This window comes from Loxodonta africana, chromosome 9, assembly GCF_030014295.1.
Source record: "Loxodonta africana isolate mLoxAfr1 chromosome 9, mLoxAfr1.hap2, whole genome shotgun sequence".
In the NCBI taxonomy this organism is placed as follows: Eukaryota; Metazoa; Chordata; class Mammalia; order Proboscidea; family Elephantidae; genus Loxodonta; species Loxodonta africana.
This window is the reverse complement of record NC_087350.1, coordinates 34,009,039-34,027,805: the sequence shown is the minus strand read 5'-3', so window position 1 is coordinate 34,027,805 and position 18,767 is coordinate 34,009,039. Positions and strand designations below refer to the sequence as shown.

The 18,767-nt window shown below is 40.5% G+C and overlaps 1 protein-coding gene across 1 annotated transcript in view; it reads left to right on the top strand.

Moving 5' to 3' along the window:
- Positions 1-18,767, top strand: part of PCSK5 (proprotein convertase subtilisin/kexin type 5) — a 492,211-nt gene that overhangs the window by 423,405 nt on the left and 50,039 nt on the right. Inside the window, exons 25-26 of the mRNA XM_064291217.1 lie at positions 12,884-12,926; positions 18,265-18,401. Of these exons, the coding sequence (XP_064147287.1) occupies positions 12,884-12,926; positions 18,265-18,401 (180 nt within the window). The remainder of the gene's footprint in view (positions 1-12,883; positions 12,927-18,264; positions 18,402-18,767) is intronic.

Below are 18,767 nucleotides of genomic sequence, written 5' to 3'. Positions count from 1 at the left end.
TTTTTTTTCTGGAACTTTGATATATGTTAGACCTTCTCATTTTAACCTTTATCTCTTAATGCCTCTTTCTTGTTTTCTATCTTTTCATCTCTCTGAGCTGAATTCTGGATGTTTTCTTTGTATCTATCTTAAAGTCTATCAGTAGATTACTATGTCTAATCTACTGTTTAATCTATTGATTGAGTTTTAAATTCTAATTTTTATTTCTTTCACTTCTTGAAGTTTTATTTGGTTCTTTCCTTCACTGCTTGGTCATTTTTATATTTTCAAGATGCTCTTTTATTTCTTTGAACCTATTAAATATTTGTTATTTTTATATTCTGTGCCAGATAATTTCAAGATCTGTAGTCTCTGCAAGTTTGATTCTGTTGTCTGTTATTTCTCCAGATTCTCTCATGGTGCCTGATTTCCTTACGTGGTTTATGTTTTCTAACTGTGACCTACTTGTTTTCCTTGAAATTGTACCTATGAGAATACTTTGCGGTCTAGGTTAAAATTACATTACCTCAGAGGGGATTCCCATCAGCTTCCACCAATTGCTTTGGGACACAGCACAACCTACCTAGGACTCTTTAAGTTAAATTTTCCCTTTGAGATGTTCCAGACCACACAGGTAACAGGAATTTTGACAATAAATCTATATGAGATCCAGCTTATGGTTACAAATTTTCAGAAGAGGTTTTTTGTTTTTGCTTTGTTTTAATCTACCTAGGGCTAAGACCAGGATGATTTTTTGTTGTCCCCTCCTTCTGACAAGTTTATTTTTCATTCACCCTTACACTGAAACTTAGCTCTTGGGTTTCCAACTTTATGTTGGGGTCTCCTCTAAGACTCTCCGCCTTGGGTGAACCTCAGACTTTATCTCCTAACCACCACCACCACCCCCTAACACACACATCTCACCACGGTGCAACTTTCCGAGGAAACACTTAAAGGCTTTCCTAGTTTTTTGTCAATAACCCTAAAGTGAAAGCTAACTGTGTGGTTTATTTACAATGAGAGTTCTTATTTCACTTTGCTTCTATACCAGAGCAGCAATGCATTTTTTTTTAATATTTTTGTGTGTTTTAATCCAGAATGTAGGTGTTTTAGATAGGAGAGCCAAATAAGGTATAATTTGCCATATTGGCCTTCCGTAGATTTAAAAACGAAACAAAAGCCTAGCAGGGCCACCAGATTTAGTAAATAACATACACATATTGCATGGGACATACTTTAATGAAAAAATTATTTGTTGTTTATGTGAAATGAAATTCAAATTTAACGGGGCAGCCTATATTTCATCTTGGCCAACTTAGCTATAATAAGAATGCTCTTAATTTTTCCATTCAAAAGGAGAAATAAAAGCCCAATTTAAGTGGGAAAAGAGAAGAGGGAGAATCATGACTTGGTTTCTTTCAGGGTCTGAACAAATCTTTCTGTGCTGTACTAGACTGGAAGCTTGTTTATCCATTCTAACATTTGCCACACTGTGGTTTCTTCCTTTGTTCATTACTGTCCCCTTACCAGATTGCAAACTCCTTGAGGGCAAGGATTGCCTTTCTCATCTGTAGATACTCCTTATAATATCCAGACCAGGGTATGGACTGCAGTCCATGATGAGTTAAGTCTGTTTATTACTCCTGAGTGGAGTGCTCCTCCTTTCCCATCCATCCATTCAAGCCAGAACTAGTGAGTCATCCCATTCCCTTACCTCCCACATCTTGTCTTGAAATCTTGCTGATTTTACCTCTGTAGTTTCTCACAAACGTGATTTTTCTCCATTGCTGCAGCTACAGTCTGAGTTCCTACCTAATCATTTCTCCTATGATCTAGACCTAAAAAAAATTGTTTCTCAAGGTTGGTTCATGGAATCATAATTTTGCAAGATTGAATAGATGTGTAACAGATTCTATAGTTAAATAAGTAATTTTCCACACTGCATTCACAATGATTTTTTAAGAAGTAACTCAGATCTCTGAGGTCTTTTTTTTTTTTTTTTAAGCTTCTATTGGCTCTCCATTACTCTTGGATTAGAATGCAAACTTTTTTCCCTATAATATTTGATCTGATCCTGCAATGAACCTGACCTCATCTCCTGATATTCTCCCTTTCATTCCAGCCCCACTGGCCTTCTTTATGTTCCTTGAACAGGTCTAGCTTTTCCTAGCCCCTGTCTGGAACACTCTGCCTTTAGAACTTCACATAGCTAAATCCTGTTATCATTCAGATCTCTGTTCAAATATAATTTCTTGAAAGACACTCTCCTTAACTATCTTACCTTAATTAGGGCCTCTCTCCTCTATCCCAGCCTCATCGCTCTCAAACCTCTTATTCTGTTTTATGTCATAGCACTATTCACTTTTTGAATTTCTATACTTGTTCATCCATTTGTCTTCTACATTCAGGGCATACATATGCAGGATCTGCTGTGTGCTCGGCAACACTCTTGGCACTGGGAATACAGGAAAAAATAACAAACAAGCACAAAGAAAAAAAAAAAAAAAAACCAAAACCTGTCTTCATGATGCTTGCATTCTAGTGGCTATTTCATGAACTTATTGGAGGACAACTTACATTTTGTCTACATTCTGTTAACCAATTCTTTTTATTATCTGTCTTCTCCCTAAAATGTAAGCCTTAGAATGAATAACTGTATGTACAGCTGCACTGAGCGATCCTTACAGGAACTCGGTTGCCTGTATTCATTCATCACTACCACCTGCTATTCAGCCTAGAGCAGCATGGAAATCTACAAGCAGATTGCCTATTTTGATTGTCCATTGGTGGCATAGCGGTTACAGAGCTCAACTGCTAACCAGAAGGTCAGCAGTTCAAACCCACCAGCCACTTCTTGGAAACCCTATGGGGCAGTTCTGCTCTATCCTACAGGGTCACTGCGAGTCGGACTTGAATCTACAGCGAGTTTCCTTTTTTTTTTTTTTGGTTTTGTTGGAATCAGAGGACTTGGTAAAGACTGGAGTCCAATAGAGGACTGAGCCCATTTTGAGCCAACATTTGTAGACAATGATTGGATTATTTATTCAGATCCTTTCCACTACTGTGTCCCTCCAGGAGGTTCAGCCCCATTGTCAGCTGTGCCATTAGCATTACTTCCAGTTCAGATATTTATTCATTGTCCTTGGACGTAGTGAGGACAAATGATTGAAAATCATCCATAGTTCTACTAACCAAATACTTTGTATCCTGGTACTGTCGAACCCTCCAGAAAAGTCTTCTGTTTTGGCAATGCTGTTAGAGGGTGCTTTCTGTATTCAAGTGTTAATTATTTGAAGTAATTCTAAGTCCAGGGCCTACTTGAATTATGTCCTTTTTAGTGCTATCTGCAGCTTATAATTAGTTGTACTCTTTGGGCATATAAATCTCTTACCCAGTTCATTATCCTCGGGTGGATTGAAAAATGTCAGTGACTCTCCTACAAATTCGTACAACATGATCCAATAACTAAGTACATATTTACTCTGGAAGAATATACGTTATTGACAATGTGCTTAATTACCTCCCCAAACAATTCAGGCATTGGTTGCTTATAATGCAGTCTCTCGCCTCAAAGGGAGCAGTAGTACATCTCAGTAGGGGTGGATGTTCTGCTGGTGCTCCAACAAGGCTGCAGGTGCTCATAAAGGGAATTGTTTAAGAATGTGCGGCCCCAAGTGACAGCCCCTAGTCCATTTAGCAAGCCTGAGGCAGCGCCAAGAATAACCCCGTTTCCTAGTCATCTGTTTCCCTTGCAGAATACTATCAGAAAAAAGAATTCATATTAAAAGTGAGTATTTTTCAAGAGTTTATAGAAACATCTGCCACTGTTTTAACCACACCCCATGGAAGAATGTCAGTCTTGTCCTGGTGAGATTGAATTAAGAAGAACTGAGAGACAAAGGGAAAAAATGAGAAAAAGAATGAGCAGGAAAGGGACCAAAAATGGAGAGCATAACCAAATGGCACGCTCCCTTGGAGAAGAATGTTTCCAAACACTTGGCCCAGATGACCCTCTGGAACTCATGAACTGGGCATTTTCTTTCTTTTCCTAATCACATTTTTTATTCTAATTATTTCTACAACACACATTTATTAAGAAAGTGTAGAAACATATGTATACACATGAGTAAAATCAGAGATAGCTACTGTTAACATTTTAGCTTTTTTCCTTCTGATTTTTTTTTGTAAAGTCATATCTATGCAGATAAATAGATATACAACATATTATATACATATCTGTACATTTATATTTGTTGTTAGATGTTGCTGAGTCACCCTCCAACTTATGGCAATGCCATGCACCATGGAATGAAACGCTGCCCTGTCCTGTGCTATCCCCGTGGCTGGTTGTAGACCAGACCATTGAGATCCATAGTGTTTTCAGTGGCTGCTTCTTGGAAGCAGATTGCTAGGACTTTCTGCCTACTCTGTCTTAGTCTGGCAGTTCTGCTGAAGCCTGTTCAGTATCCCAGCAACATGCAAGCCTCCACCGACAGATAAATGATAGTTGCCCATGAGGTGCATTGGCCTGGAATCTATTGTGGGTCTCTCCCATGGAAGGTGAGAATTCTACCACCGAACACCACTGCCTCTTATGCATATACATGTATGGATTATCATTCTTTTTCACATAGCCTGTCATGAGAATCTTTCCATGTCAATAAATACTCTTGAGAAACAAAATTTTAATTGCTGCCTAATAGTCCACCTTATATAAATGTACCATAATGTATTTCATCTTTTCCCAACAGATAAATTTTTAGGTTGTTTTTCATGGGGACAAGATCATTAGTAATTTTCGTCTAGAAAGTTTGCTCTGGGGAATAAATTTATGTACTAAAATTATGGAGGGTATGTCTTAGTTATCTAGTACTACTATAACAAAAATACTACAAGTAGGTGGCTTTATGAGTCAGAATCAACTCGATGGCAACAGGTTTGGGGTTTTTGGTTTTAGGTGGCTCAACAAACAGAATTTTATTTTCTTACCGTTTAGGAGACTAGAAGTCTGAAATCAAGGTGCCAGCTCTAGGGGAAGTCTTTCTCTGTCTACTCTGGAGGAAAGTCTTTGTCTCTTCAGCTTCTGTTCTTTGGCTCCTTTGTGATCTTCATGCGGCAAAACACCTATCTTCCCCCATCTCTGCTTTTTATATCTCAAAAGAGATTGACTTAGGAACCTGGAAGGCATTATGCTGAGTGAAATTCATCAGTTGCAAAAGGACAAATATTCTATAAGACCACTATTATAAGAACTTGAGAAATAGGTTAAACTGAGAAGAAAACATTCTTTTGTGGTTATGAGAGGAGGAAGGGAGGGAGGGTGGGAGGGGGTATTCACTAATTAGATGGTAGATAAGAACTACTTTAGGTGAAGGGAAAGACAACACACAATACAGGGGAGGTCAGCACAACTGGACTAAACCAAAGCTAAGAAGTTCCCTGAATAAACTGAATGCTTCAAAGGCCAGTGTAGCAGGGGCAGGGGTTTGGGGACCATGGTTTCAGGGGACATCTAAGTTAATTGGCATAATAAAATCTATTAAGAAAACATTCTGCATCCCACTTTGAAGCGTGCCCTCTGGGGTCTTAAATGCTAGCAAGCAGCCATCTAACATACATCAATTGGTCTCAACCCAACTGGATCAAAGGAGAATGAAGAACACCAAGGTAATTACTAGCCCAAGAGACAGAAAGGGCCACATGAACCAGAGACTACGTCATCCAGAGACCAGAAGGACTAGATGGTGCCCGGCTATAACCAATGACTGCCCTGACAGGGAACACAACAAAGAACCCCTGAGGGATCAGGAGAGCAGTGGGATGCAGACCCCAAATTCTCATAAAAAGACCAGACTTAATGGTCTGACTGAGACTAGAAGGACCCCAGTGGTCATGGCCCCCAGACCTTCTGTTGGCCCAGGACAGGAACCATTCCCGAAGCCAGCTCTTTAGACATGGATTGGACTGGACAATGGGTTGGAGAGGGATGCTGGTGAGGAGTGAGCTTCTTGGATCAGGTGGACACTTGAGACTATGTTGACTTCTCCTACCTGGAGGGGAGATGAGAGGGTAGAGGGGGTTAGAAGCTGGCAAAATGGACACGAAAAGAGAAAGTGGAGGGAGAGAGCTAGCTGTCTCATTAGGGTGAGAGTAATTGGGAGTATGTAGCAAGGTGTATATTAAGTTTTTGTGTGAGAGACTGACCTAATTTGTAAACTTCCACTTAAAGCACAATAAAAATTTTAAAAAAGAGATTGACTTCAGACACACCATACACTAATATTGCCTCATCAGCATGACAAAGAAAATCCATTCCCAAATAGGATTATAACCATAGACACAACCAAAACCAAAAAAAAAAAAAAAAACACTGCCATCGAGTGGATTCTGACTCATAGCAACCTCATAGGGTTTCCTAGTCTGTGAATCTCTACAGAAGTAGACTGGCAAATCTTTCTGCCTCAGAGTTGCTGGTGGTCTCAATCTGCCAACCTTTCGGTTAACAGTCAATTGGTTAACCACTGTGCCACCACAACACATATTTTTGGGGATACAATTCAATTCATAGTAGGGTGGTAGAAGACAGGTGGAGAAAAGGGAATCTAATCACATGATTGAAACACTTTCATTCATATCTATGTTTTCCACTACCTCTCAAGCCCAGAAATGCTAGGCGAACAAGTTGATTAAAATCAAATAGCCTGTCTATAAATAAGGAAGGACTGGAAGCCAAGTGCAAGGCGGTCCTTAGATGAAGATGAGCAAACCCATCAGAGAGCCGTTCTTTCAATCATAACCTTAAAAAACTGAATCTAAAACATGTTTTTTGTTCATATGTGGCATTAAGGTGGGTGTGGCCTGAGTCATTGGTCTTCGAAAGAGAGATGTGCAAGACAACCCACTGGGCTGCAAAAAAAATAAAATTGGTATTCACAATTATTTTTATACTATTCTCTTATATTTTCTACTCTAACATACCTTTTTAGTATAGGTAAAATATTAATGCACCAAAATAATTAAATAAGTTATGTACATACACATACATGCATAGATGTATATTGTGTCTGCATGCTAATTTTTTTAATCAATTTTGTAGTGAGTCAGAAAGTATGGCGGCTACTGCTTTAGATTTTGGTTATTGATGAAGTTTGATGGAGCTTGGGATGTGGTTAGGGTAGAGCCACATGAGGCATGGATGGAGCATCGGTTTGGTATAATACTTTGCCTAAGCACTGGGAGGCATTGGTCAAGATGAATCCTAGGAAGGTGAATAGAATCCGAGTTTGGTGGAGACTAGGACCTAGGTGATTGGATCCTGAGAAGAGGACTGAGTCAAAAGGTAGTGAACAACTGGGAAAAGCAAGCATCCAGGGTTTGTTGAAGTACAATCAGGTGAGTGATGTTTTATGCAACACAGATGGGGCCTGAAGGCACAGAGAGTGAAGCTAGAAGGAGACTAGGGAATCTAGAATACCTGGGAGGAGAGGAGACTAAGGTAAGTGAGAGCCCAGCAATCTCCCAACAGCACAAATTTAAAATGCCCATTAGTCTACGTCCTAGGCAGTTACTTCGTAGGCCCTCGTGATAATGTGTTGCAAGACAGATTTCAATGGGGAGTGGTAGAGGGAAGTCTGACTAGAAGCCTAAAAATGAGCATTGAAGGAAATAGCCAAAGGTAAGGTAGGAACATCCTGAAATCATCTTTTCCTCACAATTTTTCAGAAAGCCAATTCTATCTAAACATGATAGCTAATTCATGGCTAATTCTGGTACTTATGGATGTTATACAATGAAGGGCTGTCCTTAAGACACCAGGGTTTCTTCTCTCCTCCCTCAAATGAAAATGAACATACAATAAGAACTGTAAAACTTGGCATTTAGAGGCATTTTAGCCTGTGCGTATCCTTAATTATGTGACCCAATGATTATGTAAACCATAAAAATGACTTATTCTTCTCTGACTTTTTTTTAAGTAGTGAGCTTCAACTTGAGTTTAAAAATATCCCGTTTCCAATACATTTTATGGGTAACATGTACATAAATCCTAATATAACCATGATCCATCCATATTCCACAGTGAAGGCTCTAGGTATTAGGGAGAACAAAATAAAATGGCAGAGAACGTAAGTTGGCTGCCGAAAGTGGCGTCAACTGTGTGTGTTGGTGATGACAGTGGCCCTCGTCTTGGGGGTTCGCAATGAGTTCCAGTATTGATGGTCTTCATGTAATCAGAGGAAAGGTGACAGGGCATCATGAAGGGCTCTCAAGACAAAGCTGACGTTGTAGTTCTGCCCACCTCATCCTCTAAAAACAGACAATAAAAATGAATTTTCTCAAGAAAGGCAGACTGACAACCTAGATGCCCATCAACAAAAGAATGTGTAAACAAACTATGGTACATACACACAATGGAGTATTACGCAACAATGATGCTTCTGTGAAGCATCTCATAGCATGGATGAAACTGGAGGGCATTATGCTAAGTGAAATAAGTCAGTCACAAAAGGACAAATATTGTATGAGACCACTATTGTAAAAACTCCTGAAAAAGTTTACACAAAAAGAAATACTCTTTGATGGTTACGAGGGAGGGCAGGGGTAGGGATGGAAAAACACTCAATAGACAATTGATACGCAGTAACTTTGGTAAAGGGTAAGACAGTAGACAATACTGGTAAAGCCAGCAAAACTTGTACAAGACAAGGTCCTGGAAGCTCCATAGACACATCCAAACTCCCTGAGGGACCGAATTATTGGGCTGAGGGCCATGGGGACCATGATTTCAGGGAATATCCAGCTCAATTGGCATAAGATAGTTTATAAAGAAAATGTTCTACATTCTACTTTGGTGAGTAGTGTCTGAGGTCTTAAAAGCCTGAGTGGTCGTCTAAGATACTCCACTGGTCTTAGCCCTTCAGGAGCAAGGGAGAATGAAGAAAACTAAAGACACAAGGGAAAGATTAATACAAAGGACTAATGGACCACAACTACCATGGCCTTCACCAGACTGAGTCCAGTACATCTAGATGGCACCCGGCTACATCCACTGACTGCTCTGACAGGGATCACAGTAGAGGGTCCTGGACAGAGCCGGAGAAAAATGCAGAATGAAATTCTATCTCACACACACACACACACACACACACAAACAGATTTACTGGCCTCATAGAGACTGGAGAAACCCCGAGAGTATGGACCCCGGACACACTTTTAGCTCAGTAGTGGAGTCATTCCCGAGGCTCACCCTTCAGCCAAAGATTAGACAGGCCCATGAAACAAAATGAGACTAAAGCGGCACAGCAGCCCAGGGGCAAGGACTAGAAGGCAGGAGGGGACAGGAAAGTTGGTAATAGGGAAACCAAGGTCGAGAAGGGAGAGTGTTAACATGTTGTGGAGTTGGTAACAAATGTCACGAAACAATATGTGTACTAACTGTTTAATGAGAAGCTGGTTTGTTCTGTAAACCTTCGTCTAAAGTACAATAATAAATAAATAAATAAATAAATAAAACAAAGGCAGGCTGTATCCCCATCCTAACAAGACATCTGCTCACATATTCTCCTCAGCGGGGATGTGAGTAGCTGGAAGCCAGCAACTATTTCTGAAGGCTTTTCTCCAAATGTGAGGCACTCTCTCTGAATTAAGACTGAACTTGCCCCATCCCTCCTCAAAATATGCTCTCTTAACTTAGAAGTTGGACAAGATCAAATACCCAGAGCTTTTTAAACATTCTACTTGGGATAACAACTTCTAAGACAGTTAACAATTCTAGTTTGTTTAGACTCCCCCACCCCCTCACCACTGCCCCAAACCCAACACACACACACTAGAAGCCAGGAAAATTAATCTTTCTCCTTAAGCCACCCCTCCTTACCCCTCAAATGCCAAGCTGACTTAGAGTCCACTTCTGTGTCTGGGATTGTTACCTTCTTCCTTAATCCCATAACAGCTGCCTCTCAGTGGTCAGGCTAAATCCATTTAGCTTATGTCTGACTTGTGGATCTTCGAGGATGGAATTTTTTTTTTTTTTTTTTTACTAATTCTTATTCTTTAGAACAACTGGTAATAATGAGAAAGACTAATGGGCATTCACAGGCCATTAAAAGACACAGTTCATATTCTATGCATTATTCATTTATGCAAACTGTTGTAAAGTTACCACATTCACTGTGCAACTGGGCTGGAAAAGTCGCTGAACTCAAGACTACATTGGTATGCACATTTGTGAGACTTGGTTCTGTTTAACATTTTCATCAGTGACCTGCTTCAAGGAGCAGAGAGTAAGCTCATTAAGTTCCTAGATGGAAGGGATGGCCAGAACATTAGGGAACAGGATTAGAATTTCCCCAGCCCTTGCCAAATTAGCAAAATTGTCAGGATCAAATACGTTCATCGGGGACAGGCAGAGACAAAGTAAGCTCCCTAAATGTGAGCTGAATGGTAGCAAGTCATTTAGGAGAAGAACTAAGTGGAATATTGAGGCAGAAATAGACTGGCAGCGGGAAATGAAGTTGCCCAGTGGAATCATTGGTGTTCTCTGGGGCCTCTGCTCTACCTTAAGATGAAATCAGATCCTGAATCCGTGGATTCTGGAAGCATAACGCCTTTCCCAAAATTTCTAAGAATTCCAGGGAGCGTTTCATTCTCTTGGGCTTTTCTAGCTTCAGATTCCTGGTTTCTACGTAATTAGCCTGATTTATGGTTTCATTTCGCTGTCCTGATTTAGCTGCCCTGGAATAGACCATGTTGACCCAGACATAAAACCATTTCGCTCTCATGTGCAAATCATGGCCTCCTGCAGAAGAGCCTGGCCATCTCCTTCACTGCCTCGGCTGCCATTCCATCCTTCCAATGAAACTTTCCCCCAAGTAGTTTAACAAGGTATTTTCCTAAATATAGGCAGTTCTCTCCCTAAGAGGAACTCCCAGGCCAACTGTTTAGACATTAACATTTACACCTGTGTTACCTAACAAAGGCAAGCATGATAAAGTCATGAGCCAATAGCGCTACAGCCAGGAGTCAGCAGACATTTTATTTAAAGCGGCAGAGAGTTAATACTTTCGGGCTCAGTCACAACTACTCAACTCTGACGTTGTGGCATGAAGGCAGCCACAGGCAATGCGTAAACAAATGGAATTTGCTGGATTTGCTGTGGAAGGCTATAGTTTGCCGACTTCTGCTAGACTCAATTTCAGATTCTTTGGTTTTGGAAGAGTCTTAGCAAACATCTCGTCCAACCTGCTCATTTTATAGCTGAAGAAATCAGAACCCAGAAAGTAGAGTGGTGTTAATACAAGTTTACAAGACAGTTGTTGTTAGCCACCAGTGACTGGTGGCGACTCCAATGTACAACAGAATGAAACACTGCAGAGCCCCGTTCCATCTCCATGATAGGTCGCAGACTGGACCATCGTGATTACATAGGGTTTTCACCGGCTGATTTTTGGAAATAAACCACCAGGCCTTTCCTCCTAATTCATCTTAGTCTGGAAGCTCCACTGAAACTCGTTCAGCATCATAGCAACACTCGAGGCTTCACTGATAGACAGGTGGTGGCTGCTCATGTGTTTCACGGGCCATGAACAGAACACGTGTCACCCGTGTGGAAAGCAAAAATTCTACGACTGAACCCTCACTACCACAAGACAGTAATTCCAGATTTAAATTTCAAACTGGGAACAAGTAGCCCAACTCCCAGGCCAGTGCCTTCTCCACTGCATCACCACCAGGCTGTTGCCAAAGGGTTCTGAAAGTCCATGCTTAATTGGCAGAGCCTGTTCTAGAATTTTTTTTCACTGTAATTTTTGGTGAAATGCATGAATCATGTGTAATGCAAGGAAGTGTCATTTTGCGAAATTCCTAAGAGGACCTCAGGCAAGTGTGTAACTAAAGATTTAGGTGAGGTGGTCTCTACCACCAAGAGACAGTCTTTGAGAATACCAAAATGGAGCCCAGAATAGACTAGAAAGAAAAGCTAAGCACAAATTTCAAGGGACAAAGTTTTATTTAGTTTAAATTAAGTTGAAGGTGACATAAAAATCATCATGCACCCAGGAGTGTTTTAAAGGAGGGCAGTTATTCCATAATTCCTATTAGAATGAAAAGAGCAGGACTAGGTTATAGGTAAAACAACAGAACCTGCCCACGGTTACAAGAACCATGTTATAAGAATTCATGGACCAAAGAAAGTCATAGAATTCCCTTAATAATCAGATTTTGGAGTTGCATCTTGCTGGGAGGGCTAAGAGGGAGGGAAACAGACTGAGTTGGTGACTCTCAAAGTTCTTTCTCCCTCTTTAAATCCCCTGAAAGCTACAGAAAAGAGCGCTTTTCTGAGCCAACAGGGACACATTGAATCATTGCACTTAATGAGAACAGAATGGTTTCTTTAAGAGGGTTGTGAAGTGCAGAGCACAAAGTGGATACTTGTGTTGGGAGAGATAATTGCCAAAGATAATTGCCCAGATTTCAAAGGGACTTTCCAAATTATACACAGTTAGATTGACATGTAGTCTGAGGGTAACTCTTGGAAAGCCCTTTCTGAATGTTTGTGTGTGGGCATACTTGATGCCTCTATTTCAAGAGAGGCCAGGGTCCTTAATTTGGATCGCCTGTTGATCTTCAATATAAAGACCCAGTAGCTTGGGCCTATTTCTCCTTGAAAGTCAGGGCCAAGCATTTATGAGAACTATTTACTACCTTGGCTAAAGATAAATCCTAGTGTACATCTTGTTACTAATTAAAAATGGTGCAGTCTGTTCAAATATCAGTTCTGGACAGCACATTTCATGAAACCAGCCCAGAAGATTCTTTGTTTCAAGTCACAACTTTGCCAAAGTCCATTTGTTCAAATGACAAATTCCTGGTGATTATTATTTTTCATTATTATAATTTTTTTTTCCAGATGATCCAGGAACCTGCACATCATGCGCTATGGGGTATTACATGTAAGTTTGGCCTTCTTTTTCCTGGCAGTAACTTTTCTGCCGTTTAAGCATTAGTGACTTAAGCCTAAATCCAGTAAGTGATTAAAGCAAAGAGGCCCTACAGCCCGAAGCAACTCTGGTCTGTCAGGCTATTAACAAGCAATTCTTGGATTTAGCAATAAGAGACCAGCTGTTTTCTTGCCTCGAAAGGAGGCCTTCTCTTTCTTGATCCTGAAAGTCTTCCAGCCTGACATTGGTGTCTAGGAATCGTGTCATGGCTTACCAAGATTCAGATCTTGATGTTTCTGGACAGACCTTAATAGTATATCTGACACCAAGCAAGCTGTTTCCACATGTCTGCAGAGAGACCTTGTCCTTGGAGGAGTCAGATGCTTCGGGCTGAAAGTACATGAGCTCTTGCTCATCCCATGGACAATGAGAGACTTAGGCCACTATCTATTTTAATAGATATCTTCAAAATCAAAGATGGTAGTTTCCAATGTCATCTCCCCTTCCTATTCCAGTCTTCCAGTGTACATTGGTACACATCTTGGAAGAAAAACTCAGAAAAGAAGGGAGATGAAAAGGAAAGGAAGGTTCTGGATAATGCATGGGCTGCGTAATTTCTCCCTGTCACGCTGACTACTAGAGAGTTCTGTGATATACAGACTCTCATGTCCTTTCCCCCTCTTCACCTGTCCATCAAGATTGTCAGGGGCATAGGATCAACGTTGGTCACCAGAAGAGAAAACTGATGCTCAGGAAGGCAATGGGTTCCCCTCACATTGTACCACAAGCTAGGGACAGATCTGGGCACCCCAGCTTTGGTAGTCCTACCTCACTTGTCACCGCACTACCTTCCACCTCTGTCAGTTTCCAGGGACTTGAAATGTGGTAGTTGATGTTAAAATGTTAAAGGGATGGGGAGGATGAGAAGGAAAAATGTTCCGACAAGCTGAAACACTTTAAAAATGATCAGTTAACCTTATCATTACTTAATCTTATGGTTTTAATTCAACTTTTCCAGAAAAGCCTGTTATTCTACATTGACTGTGTCTCTATATCACTGCAGACCTGACCTGTTGATTTAAATTATTGCTCCATTTAAACAGGGGAGGAGGGGTGGAGAAGAGACCCCCCAGGTTTGAGTAGTATAAGGTAGACCAGATGACATTTAATGAGCAGAAAGTAATTTGTCAGCAGTTTCATAGTTGATATTTACCCAGCCTATGGCCTGCCACAGGATCTCCAAGCAGAGACAAGCAGCATTCCTTGGTGAGGTCACATGGTTGGGGGCACAAGATATTTCTTGAACAACTGGAGGAAGAGAACTTAGACTCAAATAAAGATACGGTAACTGTGTGGAAGTGGGAAAGCAATTCTCTGCTTTGGCCCTCTTACAATTCTGCATCCCTTCAGCCTGACTTTACCTTGCCTGCCTTCTTCACTGTCATCTGTTAAGCTTTGGAGCCAGCACTGTCAGCCTTTCAGGTTCACTGCTAATACACTAGTAAGCATGCTTCATAAAACCCCTCGAGCAACAAATACACTGAAGAGACACGTCCCAATATCACTAAGGGCAAAACATGAGTTTTTTTTTTTTTAAAGAAATACACATTTATTATCTTTTAAAATATTTAATAACCTTGAATGCAGCCAATAAAACACTGTAAAGTAGAAGTTCTTAAGGAAGTAATGCAAAGATTTCCCCGTGTGTCTTGTTGATACTGTGAAATTCATCAAAGGAGAAAAGTGCAACTTTGGTCCACTCCCCCTCCAAGTGCACCTGCAATTCAGTCGCATAGGAATTGCATTTTATTATATAATAAGAGATAATAGGTGTAAAAATGTACACATAAAAGCTAAGGCTTTTGCTGTTATTATTAATCTGATTACAGACATTTTGGTAAGCTACTTGAACATAACACTGAGCTGTCTCATCCCTTGCAAGTGCCAGGTATAGTGTGGCAAAAGCACACAAGCTACCCTTTCAGACAGACTGTACTTAGGATCCCAGCCCCATCTTGAACTAGCTTTGTGACTTTGAGTACTTGACCTTGAACCTCACTCAGTTCCCTAATCTAGAAATTAAAGATTAGTAATATCTACCACATAAGGATTGTGTTTTGTTCATGAAATGGAATGCATAAAAATGTATATATCCTAGGCATTAGTGAGCTGAAATGGACTGGTATTGGCCACTTTGAATCAGACAATCATATGGTCTACTATGCCAGGAATGACAACTTGAAGAAAGGAATGGCATTGCATTCATCGTCAAAAAGAACATTTCAAGATCTATCCTGAAGTGCAATGCTGTCAGTGATAGGATAATATCCATATGCTTACAAGGAAGACCAGTTAATACGACTATTATTCAAATTTACACACCAACCACTAAGGCCAAAGATGAAGAAATTGAAGGTTTTTACCAACATCTGCAGTCTGAAATTGATCACACATGCAATCAGGATGCGTTGATAATTACTGGTGATTGGAATGCAAAAGTTGGAAACAAAGAAGGATCACCAGCTGGAAAATATGGCCTCGGTGTTAGAAACAATGCTGGAGATCGCATGATAGAATTTTGCAAGACCAATGACTTCTTCATTGCAAATTTCTTTTATTCAGTGACATAAACAGCAACTATACATGTGGACCTCGCCAAATGGAATACACAGGAATCAAATTGACTATATCTATGGAAAAAAGATGATGGAAAGCTCAATATCGTCAGCCAGAACAAGGCCAGAGGCTGACTATGGAACAGACCATCAATTGCTCATATGCAAGTTCAAGTTGAAACTGAAGAAAATTAGAACATGTCCACTAGAGCCAAAGTATGACCTTGGGCATATCCCACTTGAATTTAGAGACCATCTCAAGAATAGATTTGATGCATTGAACACTAACGACCAAAGACCAGACGAGTTGTGGAATGACATTAAGGACATGAAACATGAAGAAAGCAAGAGGTCGTTAAAAAAAACAGGACAGAAAGAAAAGACCAAAATGGATGTCAGAAGAGACTCTGAAACTTGCTCTCGAACATGGAGTAGCTAAAGTGAAAGGGAGAAATGATGAAGTAAAAGAGCTGAATAGAAGATTTCAAAGAGCAGCTCGAGAAGACAAAGTATTACAATGACATGTGCAAAGACCTGGAGGTAGAAAACCAAAAGGGGAGAACATACTCGGCATTTCTCAAGCTGAAAGAACTGAAGAAAAAATTCAAGCCTTGAGTTGCAATATTGAAGGATTCTACGGGGAAAATATTAAAGGACACAGGAAGCATTGAGAGAAGATGGAGGGAGTACACACAGTCACTGTACCAAAAAGAATTGGTCGATGTTGAACCATTTCAGGAGGTAGCATATGATCAGGAACTGATGGTATTGAAGGAAAAGGCCCAAGCTTCACTGAAGGCATTGGCAAAAAACAAGGCTCCAGGAATTGACGGGATACCAGTTGAAATGTTTCAACAAACGGATGCAGCACTGGAAGTGTTCAATTGTCTATGCCAAGAAATTTGGAAGACAGCTACCAGTCCAACCAACTGGAAGAGATCCGTATTTATGCCTATTTCCAAGAAACGTGGTCCAACCAAATGTGGAAATTATTGAATAATATCATCAATATCACATGCAAGTAGGATTTTCCTGAAGATCATTCAAAAGTGGCTGCAACAGTATATCGGCAAGGAACTGCCAGAAATTCAAGCTGGATTCAGAAGAGGACTTGGAACTGGGGATATCATTGCTGATGTCAGATGGATCCTGGCTGAAAGCAGAAAATGCCAGAAAGATATTTACCTGTGTTTTATTGACTATGCAAAGGCTTTCAACTGTGTGGGTCATAACAAATTATGGATATTATTGCAAAAAATGGAAATTGCAGAAAACTTAATTGTGCTCATGAAGAACCTGTTCAAGCAGAATAAAGGCATACTGCATGGCTTAAAGTCAGGAACGGTGAGTCAAGGTTTTATCCTTTCACTATACTTATTCAATCTGTTTGCTGAACAAATAAACCAAGAAGCTAGACTATATGAAGAAGAATGGGGGCATCAGAATTGGAGGAAGACTCATTAACAACCTGCGTTATGCACATGACACAACCTTGCTTGCTGAAAGTGAAATGGACTTGAAGCACTTACTGATGAAGATCAAAAACCACAGCCTTCAGTATGGATTACACTTCAATATAAAGTAAACAAAAATTCTCACAACTGGATCAATAAGCAACGTCATGATAAATGGAGAAAAGTTTGAAGTTGTCAAGGATTTCATTTTACTTGGATCCACTATCAACACCCATGGAAGTAGCAGCCAAGAAATCAAAAGACACATTGCATTGGGCAAATGTGCTGCAAAAGACTTCTTTAAAGTGTTGAAAAGCAAAGATGTCACATTGAAGACTAAGGTGAGCCTGACCTAAGCCATGGAAACCCTGATTGCGTAGTGGTTGAGAACTAAGGCTGCTAGCCAAAGGGTCAGCAGTTCACCAGGTTCTCCTTGGAAACCCTATGGGGCAGCTCTATTCTGTCCTGTAGGGTCGCTATGAGTCGGCATTGACTCGGCAGCAATGGGATTGTTTTTTTTTTTTTGACCCAAGCTATGGTGTTTTCAATCGCCTCATATGCATGAAAAGCTGGACAATGAAAAAAGAAGACTGAAGAAGAATTGACATCTTTGAATTGTGGTGTTGGCAAAGGATATTGAATATACAATGGGCTGTCAAAAGAACGAACAAGTCTGTCTTGGAAGAAGTACAACCAGAATGCTCCTTAGAAGCAAGGATGGCGAGACTATGTCTCACATACTTTGGACATGTTATCAGGAAGGATCAGCCCCTGGAGAAGGACATCATGCTTCGTAATGTAGAAGGCCAGTGAAAAAGAGGAAGTTCCTCAACAAGATGGACTGACACAGTGGCTGCAACTATGGGCTCAAGCATAACAATTTTGAGGATGGCAGAGGACCCGGCAGTGTTTCGTTCTATTGTACACAGGGTCGATGTGAGTCGGAAATGACTCAACAGCACCTAACAACAACAACAACAGGGATTGTGTGGAGATTTAAATGAGCTAATACTGGACATATAATCAGTAATTCGTAAATATCTGTTTATTTCCTTAGCATTCACTTCTCCCCATCCTGTCGTCCAACTAACTGCTCTGGTAAAGGGTGTTCAGAGGTACAGCGGAGGTGGTTAATGACTTGGTTTCTTCCTTTGAAATCCTAATATCTACTCCTGTTTAAAAAAAAAAGATGCATAGGTATATATAAGGAAATTAAACCATGGTGCTTAAGAGAAATATATCACCACATCTCATAGAAGAAACTACATCTTCTTCCCCCAGGTTTAAACACCATTGTTACAGAACCTGCCCTGAAAAAACCTACAATGAAGAATTTGAATGCAAAGAGTGCAATCCCAATTGTGGCAACTGTGACCAAAACGAGTGCTACTGGTGTGAAGAGGGCTTCTTCCTCTTGGGTAAGCCAGAAAACGACATTGTAGAAAGTGCAACCAAGGCTCCCAAGGGACAGCACCCAGTCAGGGTAACAGGAGGCCCCAGTGATTGATTTCAGGGTCTTCATGTACTGGTGCCTCTTGTCCAAAGAGAAACTTTAATTTGACTGAAAGTAACCATTAGCCAAGACTTCATTCTGCTTTTATTCCTAAAGTATAATTTATATCTTACTAACTAACCTCAAGCATCTCCAAGCTGATGGAAACAAGGGTGAGCATGGAAAGAGGGTTAAGTAAGAGATGGTCACCTGAAGATAAATGCTTTGGAGCTGAAGTCACATGGAATATCCATGCCCCTTCCCTTGAGACTTAATCCTTATTATATATTCC